Source organism: Psittacula echo, assembly GCF_963264785.1.
Source record: "Psittacula echo genome assembly, chromosome: 2".
NCBI lineage: Eukaryota > Metazoa > Chordata > Aves > Psittaciformes > Psittacidae > Psittacula > Psittacula echo.
In genome coordinates, this window is record NC_137737.1 from 67,560,015 (window position 1) to 67,582,649 (window position 22,635).

General features: G+C 39.6%; 1 protein-coding gene across 4 annotated transcripts in view; it reads right to left on the reverse strand.

Annotated features, from left to right (window-relative positions):
• NUP153 (nucleoporin 153) overlaps positions 1–22,635 on the reverse strand; it is a 45,848-nt gene that overhangs the window by 17,772 nt on the left and 5,441 nt on the right. For 2 of the 4 annotated variants that reach the window (XM_080639561.1, XM_080639559.1), the window contains exons 2-10: positions 13,827–14,043; positions 11,293–11,538; positions 9,871–10,010; positions 9,660–9,788; positions 7,774–7,890; positions 7,609–7,647; positions 7,454–7,507; positions 4,575–4,721; positions 3,824–3,876 (exon numbers count right to left, since the gene is read on the reverse strand). In XM_080639561.1, the coding sequence (XP_080495687.1) occupies positions 3,824–3,876; positions 4,575–4,721; positions 7,454–7,507; positions 7,609–7,647; positions 7,774–7,890; positions 9,660–9,788; positions 9,871–10,010; positions 11,293–11,538; positions 13,827–14,043 (1,142 nt within the window). The remainder of the gene's footprint in view (positions 1–3,823; positions 3,877–4,574; positions 4,722–7,453; positions 7,508–7,608; positions 7,648–7,773; positions 7,891–9,659; positions 9,789–9,870; positions 10,011–11,292; positions 11,539–13,826; positions 14,044–22,635) is intronic. The other 2 variants (XM_080639560.1, XM_080639562.1) reach the window with 2 other exon arrangements.

Sequence of the window (22,635 nt, forward strand, 5' to 3'; positions counted from 1 at the left end):
AGAGAAGAACAGCTAAGTAACAGCAGCTATGAGAAGGACATACATAAGAGACAGTCACAACACCCATAAAGGGATGATGACTAAGCCAGAAAACCTGAAATAGAAGAACTGTTTTAGATTGTTATTTTCTAATGTTTTCTTTTAATAGTCCAGACAGCGGAAATTTTGACTGCCAGTTCTCTGAGTCTGTGATGAGCATGTAACTTTACAGGGATATGAAAGAATAACTAAAAATATAGTGGGGGGGAGAGAGAAAGAGAGAGCACGCCTCTGTGTGTGTGCATGTGCACATGAAATGCTGCAACAGCTCTTACGGAATAGAGAGGCTTAAACTTGTATGGCAAGATAATACAGCAGAAGTTTCAGAAGCAGCTCTGGCTTTCCTGGGGACATCAACAGAAGCAGCAGAGGTGTCTGGGTGTGCCAACATTCCAGAAATCTTTTCAGACATGAATACAGATCCCTTTTGTAAGGCATATAAAGGCATTTCTCTGTTCATTACAAAAGCCTAGATCCAAACCAGAAAGATTTCCTAATACAAGTGGGAAAAAAAAAAACTTCCCCAAAAAATCAAAGCAAACAAGCAGAAAAAAAAACCAAACAAACCCAAAAACCCCAATCCCAAACCAGAAGTGAACTAAGGAATAACAATAAAAAGCAGTACAGCATTAAAATTAAGTATCCCTGGGAATAATTACTGTACCAAAGCTTATCCTGCAGCCAAGCAGTTAGCTATTACAAAAGTACATTTGATCACACTGTAAGACACCAGCTCAAGTTTCCGGAAGACTGAGGAACAGAATTGGTCCGAACTTGTTAGATACTTGCAGTCTGCTTAGCAGTATAACCACTGAGAGGAAGCCAGATCCTTAAGGCCATATGCTCATGCTTTTGTCTAATCCAAACTGACAATCAATTCGATTGATTGAAAAAAAATCTTATGCCAAAATAGAGCTTTATTCAGACAACTACAGCCTGTCTGTAATAGCCCACATTCCTCTCTTCTGTTAGCACCTGTCAGCTTCTAAGGGGCAAAGACAGTTTTCTGTCTTCAAGCAAGTTAAGTCCAACCTACAATTCTGACTCAAGTTTAAAAACTATACAGCCCCTGGTAGGCTGAACAGAGATGTACTGAAGTACCGCAGATTAGCTGCATAAAGGTGGAAGGCCCACATCTATTTGAAGACATCTGGTTCTTTTGTTGCATGTACTTCCTTATCTTGAGAGCCCTTGTAGCCTTGTCTGTGACTATGTCTCTGTACACAATGGAATGCTTGTTTAATCTGGTATCAAAGCGACCCTGGCCAGCTGCCCCTCATCAGTGTTGTGTTCCTGCTCCACAACATGACACCCAATGGAGACTGGCTTTATAAAACGTTTTTTCTAAAAGGATCACCTACTCTACAGACAGAAGTGGAACATACAACTTGTGAACCAAATAAAGAGCAGTATCTGTTTTCTGGATTTCCCTTCTACATGGAGAAGAAAGGATTCTACCAAAGAAAATTTAGAACAGTTTGAAAACCCACAATTAAAACATAACATCTGTTTGCACTTGTGCCACACACTTAGAGCCACCCCTGAAAAGGTGGTTGCTGTGAAGTCAAACTATTAGATGCCAAAACAAAGGATTGGTTTGTTGTGGGTTTTTTCGCAAGCTAATGAATGCCCAAGGCAACATCAGAATTGCTTGGAAGATGAACAGAGACAACAAAACACAGTTCCCTGTTGCTGTTCACTGAAATGGATGAAGCCTCCAAAAAAGGTATCCTTTGAATGCAAAGTGTCTTAATTCAAGCACTATCCAAAAGACTAGCTGCCCAGAAGGAAGAATCATCAATATCATCTGGAGGTGAAGTCATTCTACCTAAACCAAGCAAGTAGTGTAATGCAAGACTATCTCCTCAAGAAAAAATACAATTATTAACCCTCCTGGAATTCTGTGTTTTACAGACAAGTTGACATTCAGCCTCAGATAATTCTAAAGGGCTCCTGTTTTTCATGAAAACCCACAGAGCAAATGAGTGACTTTGCCATGAAAGGAGCATTAATAAATTATCTTGCTCCACGTTTCTGCTTTAAAAAAACCCCTACAAATTAAATATACACCTGAACTTGTAAGCCACTTCACCTTATAGAGAATCTTTCAGGACGAGTAATTCTTCTAGGACAAAGTTTTCGGACTCCAAGTAATTAAATAATTAGCTGAAATGAATTAACTGCCCTCCCTCCAGTGAACATCAAGATTCACAAATGGTTAAATTGTCTCGTAATACAATCTTTTCACTATATTTTCCATTCCCTTCACTGAGAACTGTTACTGCCCTTCCAAAAGAAAGTAGGTATGCAGACTATACTCACAAAAGAGGGAGCTTTCAAGTTGTCCTGGGTTCAGCAGTAGAAGGCATTTTTCTCCTTCTTAGTAGTTTAGCTGCTGGTCAGAATGTTTACTCTGACCAAGGACTTTCTGAGCCTTATGCTCAGCCGGGAGGAGGGGAAGCCGGGAGGAAGCAGAGACAGGACAACTGACCCAAACTAGCCAAAGAGGTATTCCATACCACAGCACATCATGCCCAGTATGCAAACTGGGGGCAGTTACCCAGAAGGGTTAGGTCACTGCTCGGTCAGGCTGAGTATCGGTCGGTGGGTTGTGAGCGGCTGTATTCTCTTGTAGAATCATAGAATAGTTGCAGTTGGAAAGGACCTTAAGATCATCTAGTTCCAACCCCCCTGCCATGGGCAGGGACACCTCACACTAAACCATGCCACCCAAGGCCTCACCCAACCTGGCCTTGAACACCACCAGGGATGAAGCACTCACAACCTCCCTGCGCAACCCATTCCAGTGCCTCGCCACCCTCACAGTAAAGAATTTCTTCCTTATATCTAATCTAAACTTCCCCTGTTTAAATTTTAACCCACTACCCCTTGTCCTGTCACTACAGTCCCTGATGAATAGTCCCTCCCCAGCATCCTTGTAGGCCCCCTTCAGATACTGGAAGGCTGCTATGAGGTCTCCATGCAGCCTTCTCTTCTCCAGGCTGAACAGCCCCAACTTTCTCAGTCTATCTTCATACGGGAGGTGCTCCAGTCCCCTGATCATCCTCGTGGCCCTCCTCTGGACTTGTTCCAACAGTTCCATGTCCTTTTTATGTTGAGGACACCAGAACTGCACACAATACTCCAAGTGAGGTCTCACAAGAGCAGAGTAGAGGCAGGATCACCTCCTTCAACCTGCTGGTCACACTCCTTTTGATGCAGCCCAGGATACGGTTGGCTTTCTGGGCTACGAGCTCACGCTGAAGCCGGCTCATGTTATGTTTCTCATTAACCAACACCCCCAAGTCCTTCTCTGCAGGGCTGCTCTGAATCTCCTCTCAGCCCAACCTGTAGCTGTGCCTGGGATTGCTCCGACCCAGGTGTAGGACCTTGCACTTGGCATGGTTAAATTTCATAAGGTTGGCGTCAGCCCACCTCACAAGCGTGTTGAGGTCCCTCTGGATGGCATCCCTTCCCTCCAGCTTATCAACTGAACCACACAGCTTGGTGTCATCAGCAGACTTGCTGAGGGCAAGTTATTCCCTTGTTATTTCCTTTATCATTATTATTATTGGTGGCAGCAGTAATGGTTTGTGTTATACCTTAGTTACCACTCTCATCTCAACTCATGGGAGTTACATTCTTTTGATTCTCCTCCTCATCCCTCCGGGAGGGGGGGATGGGGGGGAGGAAGGGGTGGAGTGAGACAGAGACTGAGTGGTTCTGATTTACGGCTGGGCTTAAACCACGACACAAGTGTTTTCAATTAACAGACTTGACTTACCTTTCAGATGGGTTTACTCCCTGTTCTGTAGGAAAACTCTTCTCTCTCATGCCCTGGAAGTTAAGTTTGATTTATTTCAAGATTTATGTGAATGTGTTTATAAAACACATACAAAGCAAAGACAACCAACCAGACATGGTTCATGTTGTTTATAACACTAAATATACATCATCTACTTAAGCTTCTTCTCTAGCCATTATGACAATCTGCTTTGATCTCTCATCTAAAAAGTCCATAATCTTAAGCCTGGTTATTGCAATCATACTGATACTGGAAACACAGGGGTTTTTTTCTGAAAGAGATGCCAATCTTGTTTTAAGGAAAGTTTATCAGGGCCTCCATCTACACCAAAGTGATCAGAATGGGTAACTGTCAGAAATCTCACTCAGAGCCTGTATAGAGAGAGTTTACACACAACATCAGCGTGTTCCATCAGTGACAGCTTTGTGTACAGGAGCATACAAAAAGGAATGTTGTTTCTGCATTTAAACATTTTTTCACTGAGAACAGCTTAACCCAATAGCGCATCATCACATTCTGTAGTTAACCACCAGCCACTTACTGTTCCAAAAATACATTTAAATCCATAAAACCTCAAGGCATTTCTTTCTAAATGGCTCTTCCCCTGCCTTAATGCTTACCTCATGCTATTGGTACCCTTTGCCAAGAAAGAGCACCTTATTAGAATAATTGGTTAGAGACATTCCAAAGTTATAAAAAGCAGGCAGATAAGGACCAGAAAATTACTTACCTTGTGCTTTGTATCTACCCTCTGGTGAATTTTGCTGGAATCAGTAGCTGGAGTCAGAGATGGTTTAAAGTACTGGGTCCGACTCCCTGACAGAGAGATTGCCTTTGGTGTCACGAGTTTCTGGACAGGTGGAAGCTGCGATTCCATCTTTGAAAGGGAAGCAACAATCAATTTACCCTTGCACCCATGCAAAGTGCCACAGCAGTCTCTGATGAAGAAAGCTACAGAATTTTGAAACTCCAGTAAGTCTCAGCACCCAGTGAAAATCATTTGGAAGTGTTGAAAGCATTTAACTTGCAGAGGGACATCACCAGAAAACCTGCTATGAAATTCAAAAAGCAACAGAAATAGCCGAACTCTGAATCCTATTTTAAAATTTGGCAGTTATCTTTATAGACAAAATAAGTCATGTTCCTGTAATCAAAATAACCCATGTTACTATAAAATGCTTCCATCTTTTCCTCTCCTCTGTCCACACTGTAATATTTTTTTATTGAGTTAATCCATACATTTAACATTCAAAGTGTTAAGCAGCTAATGGCTGCATTTTTCCTCCTTTGAAGCAACGATAAAAAAAAAAAGTTGTAAAGTAATTTTAAAATAGTCTCATTTATTAAAAAATATGTTACAAGGTTTCAGATTTGCATTAGATGCATTTAAAAGTACTGGTTTGACTTTGCTTGTCAAAGCAATTTTCAGACAAGTGCTAATTTTTAATAGAAAGCACTGTACATTCTGCAGAACTGACTTAACTGAATTGCAAAACAAAAAGCTACAAGGTTTACCAATGGCTTCATCTCCAGTCTTAGGGATCAGAAGAGTGAGACTTCAGATGCATGCTATTATTTAAATTAACATCAAAAGAAAACTGTGTTTACAATGCTGCTTTAATTTCACAGTATCTCCCAACTCTTGGTAATTAAATTCATGTTTTACTGCCTATAAAGTGGTTAAAAGTACTTCTTTCTAAAATGTATTATACTCATTTCAAAACCATGAGTAAAACGTAGTTCATGTAAGTTCACAAACCCATTTTGAGTGAAGAATGGTTCACTGCTCTTTTTAAATGTAAACAGAAAAGAATTAGAACAGAATAGTTGGAAGGGACTTAAACAATCATCTAGTCTAGCTGCCTGACCAGTGCAGGGCTGACCAAAAGTTAAAGCATGTTGTTAAGGACACTGCCCAAATGCCTCTTCAACACTGACAGGCTTGAGGCATCAATCACCTCTCTACTAAGCCTGTTGCAGTGCTCGATCACCCTCTCATTAAAGAAATGCTTCTTAATGTCAAGTCTAAACCTCCTCTGATTGATGCAGCTTTGAGCCACATGTCCTGTCACTGGATCCCAGGGAGAAGAGCTCAGCACCTTCCTCTCTGCTTCCCCTGCTCAGGAAGCTGTAGAGAGCAATGAGTTCACCCCTCAGCCTCCTTCTCTCCAAGCTACACAAACCCAGTGTCCTTAACTGCTCCCATAGTTCATTCCCTCCAGTCCTGTCACCAGCTTTGTTGCCCTCCTCTGGACACACGTTCAAGGACCGTAACTCCCTTCTTAAATTGTGAGGCCCAGAACTGCACACAGTACTCAAGGTGAGGCTGCACCGAGTACAGTGGGATAATCACCTCTGTGGACTGGCTGGTGACACTGTGTTTGATGCACCCCAGGATGTAGCTGGCCCTCATGGCTGCCAGGGCATACTGCTGACTCACACTGAGCCTGTGGCTGACCAGCATCCTCAGATTGCTTCCCGCAGGGCTGCTCTCCAGCCACTATGTTCACAGTTTATACCTGTGTCCAGTCTTACTCTGTCCCAGGTGCAGAATCATAGAATAGTTTGGGATCGAAGGGACCTTTAAAGGTCATCTAGTCCAACCCCCAACTTGCACTGAGCAGGGCCACCTTCAAGTACATCAGGTTGCTCAGAGCCCTGTCCAACCTGACCTGTTCCCAGAGATGGGACAGAAGGATGCTGTCAGGGGCAGTATCAAAAGCTTTATTAAAATCCACCACCCTCCCTTCACACATAAGGCAGGTGACCTTATTGTAGAAAAATACCAAATTAGTTAAGACAGGAATACACAATGAAAAAAATAAGATATTTAATACACTAAGAGCTATTCTGTCTGGTGCAGATCCTCAAAACACGAAACATACCACAAAGAATACCAGCAAAAAATTCTGCTCAAGTGCTCAAGTGTTCTGTCAACCACACATTTGCTTTAGCAGGAAAACACTCAACCTTCTCCTCCCCTTCTCAGCCAGGGCTAACCTTCCCCTGCCAAACTTCATGAATTCTAGCATTATGAACAAAGACAATTTCTCTACTTTTACCCAGTGACAGCTGCATGCAACATTCACTTCTGACTGACTTCAGGCTCTATGCTGCAAATCTGGTAGATTTTTCCTAATGCCTCATCACAGGTGTAGTCCCACAATTTAACTGAGAATCCGAATCAGCTTTGTTTTCAATTATTTAGATAATATTTATGGTAAAGAAATTATATGCTCTACTTTTCAACGTTCTTGTAATTTAGCATATGGGGCATGATTGTACAGAAAATACAAGATGTTTGTAAATTCTGAAGTGCCTGTAAAATTAATTATACTTCTAATCAAGGGATTAGCACAGAAACTTCTTGAGAGATTCTGTCCATAAAGAATATAATTCTAAACCTGAGAAATCTTCACAATCCTTCTAGTGTGGGTAGAAAAGACATTTTTTGCAACTTCCACACAGCCGGGACAGCTATAATTCATGTAATACTAGTATTAACTTGAATTCATGTGTAGGCTGCCACTGAGGTTTGTGACATTTCTTGTAATAGCTATAAAGAATAGAAAGTCATCTAACTCATCTTAAGATGTTACTGGTTCTTACCTGGTTTCGCTTGGACTGGAAGGTAGTAATATTCAGCCCACTCCTGTCCAGAGGCTAAGGGGGAAAAAAAAGTAAGTATTAGAGGACAATTTATTTTTTTTTTCCCAAGAGAGGGTTCCATCCACAAAAACGCGGGGGGGTTACGATCAACTTACAGAAGACAGTGGACTAGAAGATGGAATCCTTTTAGCATCCTGTTGAAAAACAGTGAAATAAATTAAACTGGATACTATGTAAGGAAGATCTTCATCCTGTACTAGCACATTCACTATGTTTTTCAAACACACGAAATAAAACAGATTAAAAGATGTGCCATTTACCGCCAAAGGACTTGACATCTTCTCCAATGACTGCAAGATGCGCCGTGCTGTGGAACTTGTCACACCACAGGATTGCACATTTGCTTGTTTAGCTTTCATTTGTCTTCTTACTGGTGGCTGAAAAATTAGCATTGCAAATATTACAACACTGATTTTTTAAACATGCATGTATTTTATGCCCTATGGCTACACTGATGACAGAGAAATGCACTCACTAGGCATTCAAGCCATGAAGAGGAAAATACACTCTATTGACTTTATAGAAGATAGGCCGCACACATCTTGCATGCAGGATAAAGCAATGAAAGAAATACTAAACTGTAAAAATTCATAAAAGGGAAGATGTTAGACCTGTAGGGTTTCTGAAGCAGTAATCAGGAAAACAGAACTGAAGCAAAGGCTTGTGCTGTACAAAGTACTTTCACTAACAAAACAGATCTCAGAGCTTCATGATGGTATAAGCATAAAACCAACATATACAATCACCATCAGGAATTTCTAGTTTCATTTCTCATTTCCTCCCTTCCTCCAAGACTACAGTTGACTGCAGATCTTTTTATTCTGTTTGAAAAGATCTGATCTGAACTGAACTGTAACAGATTTAAACATATAACACTGGTTTATTTGTACCACATGACTTTACATAAAAATATAATAAAATATTAAAAAAACCCCAAACCCATGCTTCTTTTTCAATGTCTTCTTTTTTTTTTAATTATGTTAAAACCCCTCATGTAATCACATTGTGCTTATCAAGCAGCTATGTGCAGACAGACTAAACAGTATGTAAAAAACACCAGCGAGACTTGCTGTAATCTACAGTATGTAGCAACAAACAAGCTAATCTCTCCTTCAAAAGCCTAGCATTTTGGTTCCTCCTTTCAGCACAATCCACATTTATTTTGTAGAAAATAGAAATAGGTGACCAAAGAGGGCTCCTAGCTTAGAGGAAGTTTTGAGTGTTCTGAAGCTTAAGTGTTTTAAGTGAAGTGTTAAGTTTTCAAGGTTTCCCCTAAGTCAGGAACTTGGAGGTCCCCTTTGTTCCATGGCAGAAATAAGCTGCCAGAATAGGTCCAGTAAACTCTTATTTCCAGTTCCTTAAATAAAGTTCCTTGTGACTTTTGATATTATCTTTTTAATAAAGGTAATTTTGACTTAAACACATTCTGACTGAACCAGATTTTACTGACTTCCTTTCAGAATGAACTCTAGCTACTGAGAGTTGGCAGCATTTTTAATTTGCTGGTTCATTTTAGAACACAAAGAACTCTTAGGGGCAAGTAACTCTCTTCAAGAGCTAACTGAACGATACTAAAATAGAAAGCATTTTATTGTTTATCTTGAGATTGGATTAGGACTGCATGCATCCCTCTAGGAAACAGAAGAGCAAAGGATCAGCCAAGTTGCCTCTTAGACACTACTATAGTAAAGAGTGCACAGTTTTATACAATATATTCATAGCATGAGTGTAGGTATGCTTGTGCAAGATATACAGACAAGTATCAGGCAGGTAGCTTTTGCTACTGTAAACACAAGTTATGCCATTACTGGGTTTAGTTACATGTTATTTTAATACAATACAGTCAGGAGGCAGCCAATGAATTTTTTTTTTTGAAAGAGTTAACAACAGAGGAAATCCCAACTACAAACAACTAGCCAGAATCTAAGATGTTACTGTCATTCTTGTGCATCACAATGAGTATTTCTACATAAACTGTTAAAAAATAATTTAAACAGAAACTGTTCTTTCTTACTCTCGTAGGTTGAGAAGGCAAAATGGGAAATGTTGCCACATTTTCAGCTCCCTGCTCACAGCTCTTTTGACAGTGCTACCTCTTCTGTATTTTGCTTACAGTTTCCCTCAGGCCGCACTGCTATTCTCATACCTGATAAGGAGCAATTCGTGCTTTTGTCTCCCTTGCTGCTGCAGCTGCACCACCATAAGTGGTCTTTCCAGGGTAAAATGGAGAATCCCCAAGCTGGCTTGTCTTAAAGACAGAAGCGTTTCCAAGTGACTACAGAATGGTATTAAGATAAGTGGTTAGTAAAAGGGCTACAAATTCAAATTACTTAAAATTGATACTGTGCAGTACTTACAGGAGAGGGAGATCCAAAAGCAGATAAATTGAACGCAGGTTTTTTAGAGCTAGCTGCAGAATGTTGTGAGAGGGAATGAGATCTTTCAGCTTCTGTGGACCAGAGCAGTGGTGCTGAAGTATTTTTTGAAACTGTGATATCTGCCAAAATGACACATGCTGTATGTAAATGCCTTGTATATATAGAGAACTTTAATACTGAAGATCACACTAACACCAGAGTTCTTTAATTAAAAAGTCCCCTAACATGCATTTCTCAAACACCCTATAATCTTCAGTTTTTCAAACAGATCAATTTCACATATTGTATGAAAACCAAGTGTTAACTCTTAACTTGAAGTCTGTTCACAGAACTGCAAATACATTACCTCTCAGTAACCTTTCAAAAGCATGCACAAGTTAATATGCTTCCAATGCAGAGCAATTTTATTTTTTAATTCTTTCACAGTAAAATAAAAGGGAACTTCATAAACACTGGTGCATCTATAATAATACAAAGTTTTTCCTATGTTGGTAAAGGGTTAGAGGCCAGCATAGGTCAGAATTGCACAGGTTTTAAACCTGGAAAACTCCTCAAAGGCTGAACTAACAGAGTTTACAACCTATTTTCCATGTATGTTTTACGGAGACACACCAGAAAGCTCTAGTGTACTTGGGTTATATTGCTGAACTTTGTCAACATCTACTCTGCATTGTGAAAACATGTGCTCCAGAAAACTTGCTGAGTACACCTCAATCTCAATATTGGGGTGGGTGGGTAGGAAGGAGATGGGATAGAAAAAGCTGCAAACCTGTTTGCTCTTTCTCAGTGAGATCCCCTAAGTCCCCATCTACACCAATACAATGGTTTGGGGTTTGTTTTCCTTTTTTATTTTGAAACGGTGTACATTCCTTACTGAATTCAGCAAAAGACATGGCAGTATTGACAACTGATGCCTTCTACCAGGAAAGGACAAAAAAGCAGCCCAGAAACTGCTCAGTCAGAATAGTTCCTTTATTGACTCCTGGTGAAAACAGGAAAATATCTATTTGTGTTTCCATCTGTCACCTGTATTTTTTCACAGTTAAGCAGCTGTCAGTTAAATATTGTGAATCACTCTTCCTTCTAGGCAATGAGCCTAGCTGTCCAGCTACAGACAGTCATCTTCAGATCCTACTATCCAAGTTCAAGATTTACAGATAAACTAGCTAAAACTGCGTTCATCAGCACTGACTTGACACGAAGTCTCACAAATGCATTCCAAAGCATGGTTATATTAAAGAAGTGACAGGATTGTATATTTCTTAAAATGCTAAAAATTAAATTTAATTCTAACATCCAAAGCTGACAGTCACCTACTTCATTTACTAAGGTGATGTGGAATATTAAAGAATGCAAAGTACTTCATGTTATCAAGAATCAATTAGAGAACGTGAAAGTTACCTTTATCAGATGCTCTAGAGGAGAAGCCACTGGTTGTTGAGATGTTATCATCATCATGCTGAGAGGTAGAATCTTTTATTTCTCTTACAAGAGACAGTCCAGGACTGCCAATGCCAAGTGAAGATGTAGAGGGCTGACAATGTGGTACTGTAGAATCCAACATGGTACAGTTCAAATGGCTCCGATGAAGAGAGGGCCTTGTTAACACATCTGAGTAGTTCAATGCAGATCTACTTGTGGATGGTTCTAAACAAGAACAGGGAGACAACTAGCTTTCCTATAGACAAGCTCACAGAAGCCAAAACCTGTTTTCTATCAACAGTCATGCTATTGCCAAGTTTCAAGCACAAAAATAGAGAAGCCAAATTTAACTTCTTCCTCACCCAGATAGGGTTTCATCTGTTTGATTACAACAGCAACACTGCTTGTAATACAAAGTATTAATGTCCCATTAAGAAGCAGTTAATGATGAGGTTTTACAACACCAGATTCTGACCCCATGTTCAAGTGCTGTAACACTGGGTCTTTCACTAAATCAAAAATGTACCTCCTTCTTTCGCAGTCAAAACTTGCAATAAGCTTTCCAAAATTTGAAATTACATGCCAAGTTACAGACAAATCTGCAGTTTACATAATCTTGTAACACAGATGATGTTAATCTGAATACATAACATGAAAATGGGTATTTCCAGAGATTTGCTGGGGGAGTTGATTGTTTTGGTGTTATCATCCCTCTTTCCAAATTCTACTACATCAGGTCACGCTACAGGCAAAACATTATCTCTATCCATTAACTTTTGAGATGTGGGCACAAAGACAAGTAAGCACCATGGCCTCAGTTGCAAGATAGGCATTTTTTCGCCTCATGAACCTCTCCAGTGTCCTGCAAGAGGTGGTCTCACAGCTCCAACTTGCCACCTGAATGGAACAGCTCTTAATGAGTAACTTGCCTGATACTCATGTAAGGCCACAGTCTCTCCCTCCTAGGAGTTCTGGATATGAACATGATTTTGAGTCACCATCCTCTTGATATTTGCACTGAAGCTTAAACTAGCTAGTTCAATCTTCGTAACCACTACAGTACTAGTAATTAGGTCTCCAAAGCACTGGTAGGTTTTTAGGACTGTCTTGTTCAAGATAAAGTGTTATCATGTTAAAGGCTGGCCAAGCGAAGGAATACAGACTCAAGCACACTGGTAACTCAGAGCTGAAGAAACAAGCATTCCAAAATAATAATAGTAGCAATAATTAAAAATCTTATTAACCATAGCAAGAAAGATTGGCCTACAGCATTCACAGACTGCAACAAAGCTATTAAAGGTTCTAGGGTGTCCATCTGCTCCTAATTCTTTAGAGCTAGAAAGTTTGCTGTGCAGCTGTTCTTACTGAAAGGTCCTTTCACATAGCTCTTCAGGAAAGCCAACATGTGTTCCTCATTGATGAAGACCTTCTCTATTCCTTTATCCAAACTCATCCTCAAGCTACAGCTACACAAAAAGCAATAAAGATCCTTATTTACAATTAGATGACACTGGTGGCAAAGGTATTTCCTCATTATTTTCCATTCTGCCAACAACAGAAGCAACTGACTTTCCACACAGATGGCAATGTACATGTGTTCAGACAAAACTTCTCTACTTAATCAAGTTCCCCAAAACTGCTAATTTAAGAGACGCTCAAATGAGAGCATATGCAAATTTACAGAGGAGATCTACAGAAACAGTGAGATACAGATATAAACCACAGATCTTTTATATGGTGAAGGGTTGCAAAATTCTTTGCCATGGGTCCAAACAGGTTTTCAAAGACCTCACGCTAACTATGCACTTACCTTTGTGTCACCACATATTTCAAAAAATTATGTATTTTGGAAGAAAGCATATGGGAATTTTGAAAGAAACATATTTCAAAAGGAATAACGTCATAGACCAAGTTCCTCAGTTCTTCATTAAACTAACAAGGAACTAAACTGAAGAAGCCCAAAGGAACAAACACCACCACCCCCAAAAAACAACAACAAAAAAATCCGGACTTGAGAAGGAATTTTCCTCTGTCACTTTTAGCATCTGGTCTTTTGTTCTGAGGACACAAAACAAATTAATGTTTTTATTACCTTAGGCAATTTAGACACACGTTCATTCCAGACCTTTCAAAAAGAAAACGTGACCCAGCGCACATGCAAATGAATATTATCAAAATTCTGCACCTGGCTAATTGATTACCTGAAGTTAACTGATGACTTCCAAGAGCTGTAAGACAACCACCAGTATGTTTTGCAGTTATGTGTGCAGAAACTGCATAACATAACTGCAGTTTCAGAAACAGTTACTGGGAGGGGAGGGAGTAATTGGTGTTTTTTTGAGGTGCTTTGGTTTTGTTGGTGGGTTTGGGCTTGGTTGTTTGGGGGGGGTTTATTTATTTATTTTTAATTCTGTCAAAACGCTCCTTCCAGCTTCCCTTAGAAATTTAGATTCAGAGCTAGAAATCTGTGAATAAATACAGATGGTCAGAATGCTAAATGATTTTTCACATACCGTCTAAATTAATTCTTGCTGTTTCAGGCGTGACTCTCCCATCAATCATGATGGTATCTTCATTTGCATAATCATGGTGATAGTTTACTGGATTCTCTTCCTGGTCTGTAGATTCATTTGCATCTACACATTCATCTTCACTTTTATTGAAATACTTCTGCAACCATCCTGGTACAATGTTTTTCACCGATGCTGTCATTCTGCTAATGATTCCCTGCTTAAAAGGAAAAAAACACTTGTTAACTACAGAAACATAGTCAACAGCATACGCTACAATGCAGCCTTGCACACACTTTGAAGACAGACATTAGATGGCAAATATTCAGGACAAGAATAATATAGAGGGGGCTGATTCTTGACATAGGATCTCTACACCGCTGGGACACACGTGACAAAAATTCACCCAATATTGATTTAGTACTCATATATCAGTTTCTGCACTCTCCAGTGACCTTGACAATGTTCAAGGTTCTGACATTTCAGCCAAAGCTTACAAGAGGCTTGTCAAGTCACAAGGTCATCAGGAAATTCTATTTCTAAACAACCGCTGATGTACATATTGGTTTTGAGGATTCTTCCTCTTAATGTCTTCACTTGAAAAACCATCAAAACAAGAAGCTCAGCAATTCTTTGCAGTGATACTAATGACTATAATAGCTGCTACAATCAGTGAACTTAAATATTTCTAATTTTTCTAATGCTGAACTGCAATAATAACATGTATCAAAAAAACCCACTGTTATGCTCTGAACAGTCACAGTACCCTAAAAGAAACAGTTGCAGTTGAATAACAAACGCCTCACTATAGGACTGTTAAAGAGATCCATTTTGATCAAATTTCATTTCATGGTAAAGTTTTGGATCTCCAAACCTTAATATTCTGCAACTACTGAATATGTAACAGCCATTTCCATCCTGACATTCAGTAGTTCTTCACAAGACTTACATTCTACATTTAAGAGATGTTTATTTACCATTTTGGTTTAGGCAGTCACTTGTCCCCCTGATGGAGAATCATGCCCTCAAGATTCCAATACACCTTCCTGTCAAATCTCAACCCCGTGTATCAGACCACTTGCAGCATGGAGCTCCCTCCCTCTTATTCTGACTGCAGCCAAAGAACCAGGTGTTAAACTGCAAGCTGCATGCAAACTACAATTTCAACATTTTTGGAAACTGAAAAGTAACAAGAGTTAAAGAGATTTTTGCTGAACTCCATTATCAGTTGCTAACACATATACCACAGGGTCTGGCAAGGTACTTTGGTATTTTTCTGGGTTTAGGCAACAAAATTTTCTAGTCAAAATAGTAATTCAGGTGTAGAAACTGAGAATATTCTTTGAGCATGTAATAGTTACAGTCTTGTAAGCAATTCTGAAACAAGAACCCTGCTGTATCCAACTTTCTGAAAAAAAAAAAAATATAGCACACAAACAAAAAAAGAAGCCCATATCACTTATTCAAGTCTCTCTACACAATAATGCAAACACCAACTAATAGGAGTTATGAACAAACTAGGGACCCTTGAATCTGGAGTTAAGAAGGGGGTGGAGAAAGAGGAGATAGGGAAGGTAGAAAACAGAAAGCCTTTTCACAGAAAGTCAACTTACAATTTGATGTTTTTCATAATGTTCTGTAACTTAATCTCGTGCTTGCACAAAGACAAAATATCCAGCGACAGTTTAAACCAGACAGAATATTGAGTTATAAACATATTCATCACAATTACCACACGAAGATGTACACAATATACCATGCTTAGGATGCTGCTGCTATTCTACATAAACACTAAGCCTCAGCTTTCCAACAAAAACTAACGCTGTGTAATACCAGAGTTCACAAGTAGTTCAGTGCACGGTACCAGCAAAGAGGCAGTTCCCCAACTCTGCCTTCAGCCTCTCACTTTCACCTTTGCCTGTGACACTGTCCCATTTTTTAGGGCAAATATTTTGCTGTTATGAATAAAAGTGTATCAGGAACTCACAGCAGTGAATGCCAAAATAAGCAAATGGTTAGGACACAAACTGCATCCAAGGCAATGCTCTTTCCAAAAAGCTGGCCACTACTGCATTCAGCATTGCTAGAGAGTTTCTCCATCAGAGAATAGATATTATTGGCCATAAAACTGACCTAAATGATTCTTTTGCTGAAGAAATCCTCCTAGGACTGAAAGCTACCTGAGTCTCAAGATGGAAGAAGTTACAGGCATCCAGAAGAGTAAACACCCAATCATTAGTAATCCAAATGAATAAATGGAGAATCTAGCTAGTTAATAATTAACCAAGATGATATTTTACCATCCACACCTAAAACCATACTGGTTTGATCCTTTCTTGCATATGGCAGCCTTGTTAGCATGTCCATATTATCAGCATTAACACTGATGTAACCTCCCAAACCAATCCAGGAGCTGGATCTCGCTCAGCCACACCATAACAAGTATTAATAGGCTGCTCCATCTGGCTTAGGCTCAGGGAAAGACCAAAAGCATTGTTTTGTGCTCCAAAATACTGCTGGCATAGTGACAAAGCAAGTAAAAGCAAAATACATGGAAACACACCTGCATTTTCTGTCTGCAAAATGAAAATATTGATTAAAGCCACTGTGAAAGAACTATAAAGGCATTATGCATCAACCATCATCAAACACAGCTCTTGCTAAAAAATCCCACATCCTTACTGAAGTAAGCCACGTACTCCAGGGTATGCCATTCTCACAACAGAAAAAGAAAGCAAGAAAATGAAAATTTCCTTATGGCACCTCTTACCTGCCCATCACAGCTGAAAGCCAACCAATAAAGCCCTATGGCTGGATTCCTGTCCAAGGCAGGCAGTTAAGGTACCACTGACTAACTGCACGTTTTACACATGCACACTCCCATATTCTTGCCAGGACTTCAGCAGTGTCATGCCTTACACTGTCTGTAAAGCTGGCTGATTTTAATCTTACCCTAGCTTTTAGTTTTCTTACTCTTCAACTTCAGGACATGTGTTTGAACACCCTTTCCCTCTCCCTGCACATGCAACATAAGCTTATCTTGTCAGCAGCAGAACACGCTCCCTACCCCTTCTGTGCCACCAGTTTCATACTTTGGTCATCCTAGGTTCCTTGGTACTACCATCTCCCTACAGAGGCATCACTAATCCTTCTATAAGGCTAGCAAGGATACCGCACAGTTCACTGATGCAAACAGATCTTCAGAGGTGAAACAGAAAAGACAAGGCACAAGACAACTCTAACACGCTTATTCCTCCAGCAAAATCTGAGCAAACTGCTCAAATCCCAAACTCCTCATGCCACAAACGCGTATCAGTCCCTTCCTGAACACCTTCATTCACTACACCTACACTGAACATGCTATGGCACAAAAACTCTTCTAGTTTCCAAACCCAAGTTGGAAGCAGAGGTAGAGGCACTCGCTGTTACAAGCTTTAATGCTCCTAACAGCTCATCTCTACAGGCCACAGAGGCACCAAACTTAGTATCGTGAAAGGGCAGTAGATGCAACCTACTGGCAATCCCAACTACGTGTAGCAGTGTTTTAGTCAGTGAATGTGTTTTAGTCTTTAACTTGACTGATTTCAGCAGTCCGAGAGCTGCTGTCAGTACCAACAGTTGTCTGCTCATCTTAAGTGCACTCATACTCTATTCTTATCCTAAAGTATCAGCAGAAAAGTAAACAAATAAACAACCAAGGAAAAAAAAAAACCAAACCACAAAAAAAAGAAATCTGCTGAAAAGACCCAGTATTTAGGAATAGCAACACAAACTACAGTTTCAGTTACTCAAGGCATATTGCCTTGAGATGCAATTTTAAGCAAAAGCTATATAGATAGAAATACTAAATAGTAAACAAACATGTATTGTAATTTCCTACTTCAAAATACAATTTTTTTCAACAGAGTTATATAAAGGAAGAAAATCAATAGTTATGGTCACAGTTCAACTTACAAACTTAAAAGTAGATTACTTGGCCAAAAATATTTATGGAATAGGAGTTTTCCAAGCTCATAAGGGTCTTTCAAATAGCACGGAGGACAGCGAATGGTGTGTGCTGGCAGGAGTACTCACCACTGATGCATTACTGGAAAATATGTATTTTTTGTAATTGACTTGATTCAGTTTGAGAAGCTTAGGTAAATCTCAGATGTATGAAAAGATGCATGAAAAATACTATATATAGATTACACAAAGGTCATACACCACCATGAATTTGTCAGATGCAAAATATGCAACCAGATAAAAGAGCTAATTTCCACTTCACTGTATGCAAATCTCTGCAAAGCATCAAGTTTTTACCTCCAGGCCTCTGAGATTTATTTGCTTCCCATTTCAAAGTTCAAGTTATTAGAACATATGAATCAGTTGATTCCTCAAAAAGAAAACCTGCACCTAACAGTGAAGTTCATCGTCATAGAGCAGATCTAACCACTTCCAACCATCAAAAAGGCATTTTCATGCCCTCTCCATCCCCCATGGTTACCTCACGCCAGCTCTGGCGCATAACAGCTAGTCTCCGTACTAGCTGAATTCATTAATCTGGCAAAAAGTACATGTTTCTCTGCTGGACTAATGAGTTCAACTGGCTCAGCGCACCAGAACTGGCCTGAGAGACAGCAAGATCAGGGAGCCAGGACAAAGAAACAAAACTTATCCATTCTTTTAACCATCCTGTGTCTGCACAGCCATTAAAGAGATTGTCCCTTTCTCCTCTCTTCAACTCACTCTTCCCTTGTTCTGCTGCTAGTACACGTATGCAGCAAAGTGACAAACTGTATCAGTGCTCTATCAAAAAGGTCCAGCCAAAAATTCATCTACATACTGTGATGGTGAGGACTGCCCTTCAAGGGCTTCAGGTCACTGGTCCAGCTTACCACGTGGCTGAGCTGCAGGAACAGAAGTGGGAACATGACATGATTGTCTCTTGCAGCAGCAAACTCAGAGTGGCTTAAACTAACTCTGCTTTTGCTACTTGGGGAGTGGTTTCAATTTGGATGAAGGACAGCAGAGTCTGACATTTCATTTAGAAAAAAAGACAATAAAACTATGACTTAATATGAACGATATGTTCCAGGAATGCCATTAATTATGTAACATTTGAAAACAACAATTTTCTTTAAGGCAAGTGGACTAGATCAGATTTCCAAAAATCATGAAGAAGGGATTATGATACCAGATGCCAGCATATTCCCTTTTCATTGCTTGAAGTGAGCCTTATTTTCCTATGTCTAATTAGCTTTAGAATAAGCAGTACAGGGAACTTCAGGTGCTGTTTTACATTTTGGCACTGCCTGCATATCTGTACCCATCATTATCACTTCCATCTGAGTGCAAAATGCCAGTGTATGCCCTAGTAGTTAAATCAATGCTAACCCACTAGGTTAAATCCTTGTCACACTGAATGGTTTTATCTCAGGTTCTGTCCACACCTTTAGTTGACACAGTGACATTACACAGTGACATTACGAAGAGTACAGGAAGTACAGGGCACTTTTCTTCCTTCCTTGTAAAAGCACTACATTAGGTTCTAGTTCATCCTCAGCACTGATCAGTGATGGGCACTGTAAATTACTGAGTGTATGTTCAGTGCTACACTTTGAGACAGAAATCTATCATCATCAAAACGAAACAAAAAATTAAAGAGAACTACTTTCACTTACAACTTCACAAGAATTTTTAAAGGGGTTCTTTCTAAATTTAAGAAGGGACTGTAAGCACAGTTGCTATTTATTTATTGAAAGACTGCCACACTTATGCAATGTGGCTGCAGTCAAGTTTCATAAACAGTACACAGAATTACATTATTTCAAATGCTGCTTAGAATATTTTCCTTTTCCTATAAGGGAACCCTACAGTCTAAACTGATTCTTTTTATTTAACAATAATAGCTAAAAAAATAATAATTAAAAAAAAAAAAAAAAAAATTCCATGGCATCAGAATAGCAAACTCTGACATAACCACACGGACAAAAAGTTTGAAGTTTTTAAAACCAGAATGATCAAGAAATCTATTTCCCATAGCTCTAGATGGTCTTTACAAGGCCATTAGTACAAGTTATCAGATTTAGCACAGTATGCTAACATACATTTTATATTTAGGACTCAAATACACAATTCAGGCATTAAAGTATCTATCTTGTAGGTATTCTCTATACACTAAGACCCAATTCATTACAGCATTTCAATTTCACCAAATGTAACTGATAATGAAAATGGCAAGCTCTTTCTCTTTCCTGCATTTAAGGCAAATAAGATGTTTATACATTAGACCTGTAATTCAGTCTCAAAGAAAAGACCAGACGAACTGTTTAACCCTTTGCTTGATTTACTGTAGTCTTGGAAGTCACCAAGCCTTGAGGTCTAGTAGGGGAGGGAGTCGGGAGCTTCATCTGCTTCAAGTAAAGAGTTTGATTCAAAATATGATCACAACTAAAAGCAAAGTCAGTTCTCCGGGACACTCTCACCCAACTCTTTCCACAGCAGAGATATGGAGTAATGAACAACCTCAGCAAGGAGAAGATTTTCTGCAGGCAAAGCTAGTGTGTGTGCTAAAACTGTCAGACTTGAGTGCATGCTGGTGTCCATGTGTTTGCGTAAGTTTTTAGTGGCAAAGATGAACAAAAAGATGAACTTCTGCTTACTTCAAAAAAAAGATGGTCACAACCAAGCCAATCACAAAAACACTGTAATTAAATGCAACACACAATTATAAGTTACAGAAACTCAAAGGAAACTTCATCCCATCAGAAATTAGTAGTTACCCTAATATGAAAGCTTTAGTGCTGTTGCATTTCCTAGACAAACGGGAGAAAAAGTCTTGTCAAAAGAAGGGGAATGTATTTGTAAACTGTCCAACAAAAACAAAGAAAACCAAATCTTACAGTTAAGAGAAGATCTTTCAGGTTTTTTGTACAGTAATCTACAATACCACAGTGACAACCATTGTATCAGCAAGTTGCAAAACTACTTACGCTTCAGGCAAAGTCAAACAAGCTAGTGCTTGCCTTCACTCAGTTTTAAGACAGTCCAACTGATTTTGCTTAAAGGGTTTAGAGATTATATACCCAGTCCCTTCCACCAACAAAGTTGCTTGTATAACAATCTCCCACCAGAGGTGGTGACATATAATGTGAATAACACTACATTCAAGGGGCTCAACTGTTAGCAAAATTATCATCTCTTTGGCTTAAAAGCTGCTTTTAAATTGTACCTTCAATTAGACACTTGTAACAGGCAGATAAGACCTGTAGCATCTAGGCATAAGGACAAGGCACGTAAAGACTTTAAAAGCAGCACTATAAATAAAAAAAATAAAATTTTATTTATTTGGGAGTGAGTCCAGCAGAGGCCACAAAGGTGATCAGAGGTCTGCAGCATGTTTCTTATGAAGACAGGCTGAAAGAGTTGGGTTTGTTGAGCCTGAAGAAAACTGTGAAGACCTTATAGCAGCCTCCCAATACCCTAAAGGGGCTTACCAGAAATCTGGAGAGGGACTTTTATAAGGACATGTAGTGACAGGACAAGGGGTAATGGCTTCAAACTGAAAGAGATGTAGATTAGATACAGTGAGGAACATCTCCTCCTCCTCCTCCTCTCATGACTGTACAAATATCACAATTCAACATACTGTAGATGTACAATAGCTACACAATAAAGACTGGATCGATTACACAGAACTTTAAAATGCAAAAACTCAAAGATTTTTTGCAATTTAACAGCAGAAAATGACCACAGAAGACTTTTTTTAGAAAAGAAAGAGAAGAGCCTCTTAGCTATTCTGCTCGAGGGCAACCCTGCAATTTACTCAAGATAAATCCAACGGCAAGACGGAGGCATTCTCTCTTCCTCAAAAACAGACAGAATTAGAGGATGGACCAACAAAAGGATTACCAACCTAGAGTAACATTGACATTTACACTGAAACCACATGTCTGTGGGTGTTCTGTGGTCCAACAGCAGCACTCACAGAACCACACAGACACAGAAGCTGTATGACACTCCAGTCACCTACTCCAACCTCCTGCTCAGAGAAAGGCCAAGAACAGGTTGCTGTGCCCACCTGGGTTTTGAGCAGCTCCAGGGATGGAGACTCTCTAGGCAGTTCTTCCAACATGTTGGCTGTCCTCACAGTTAGAAGATTTTTCCCAACATTAAATCAGAATTTTCATTTTTGCAACTGGAGTCCATTGTCTTTCCTATTGCAGTGAACCTTCTACAATAGTCTAGGTCTACCTTCTTATACTCTTGTTTATTATTTGCTCTTAAGCTGAATACACACAGCTGTCTTGGCCCCCTGATCCTTTTGATGGCCCTCAACTAGACTCACTCCAGTATGTAAACATCCTTTTTTTGTACTGGAAAGACCAAAATTGCACACAATAGTCCAAATGCAGTCCTAGAAGTGTTGAATAGAGCAGAAAAAATATCTCCCTCAACAACCTTCCCACATTCTTACTAATACCACCCAGAATGCAGTCGTCCTTCTTTACCTCAATGGCATCCTGCTGACTCAGGTTCAATTTGCTGTCCAGCAAGTAGGTGGGGTTGTTTTGTCCCAGATGAAGGACTCCACATTTGCCTTTATCAAACCTCATGAGGTTCCAGCACCCCATTTCTATCAAGATCCCCCAGAGGCAACTCCATCCTTCATTATACAATACGGCTGATGTTCCCCTAGGTTTGGCATCATCCGGGAGCCTGTTGAGGATGCATGCCATTCGTTCATCCCATGTTGTTAATAAAGACATCAATATCAATCTCCAAGAGCCTCTACTCACAAGCAACTGACACTAGAATTTGCTGCTGATGA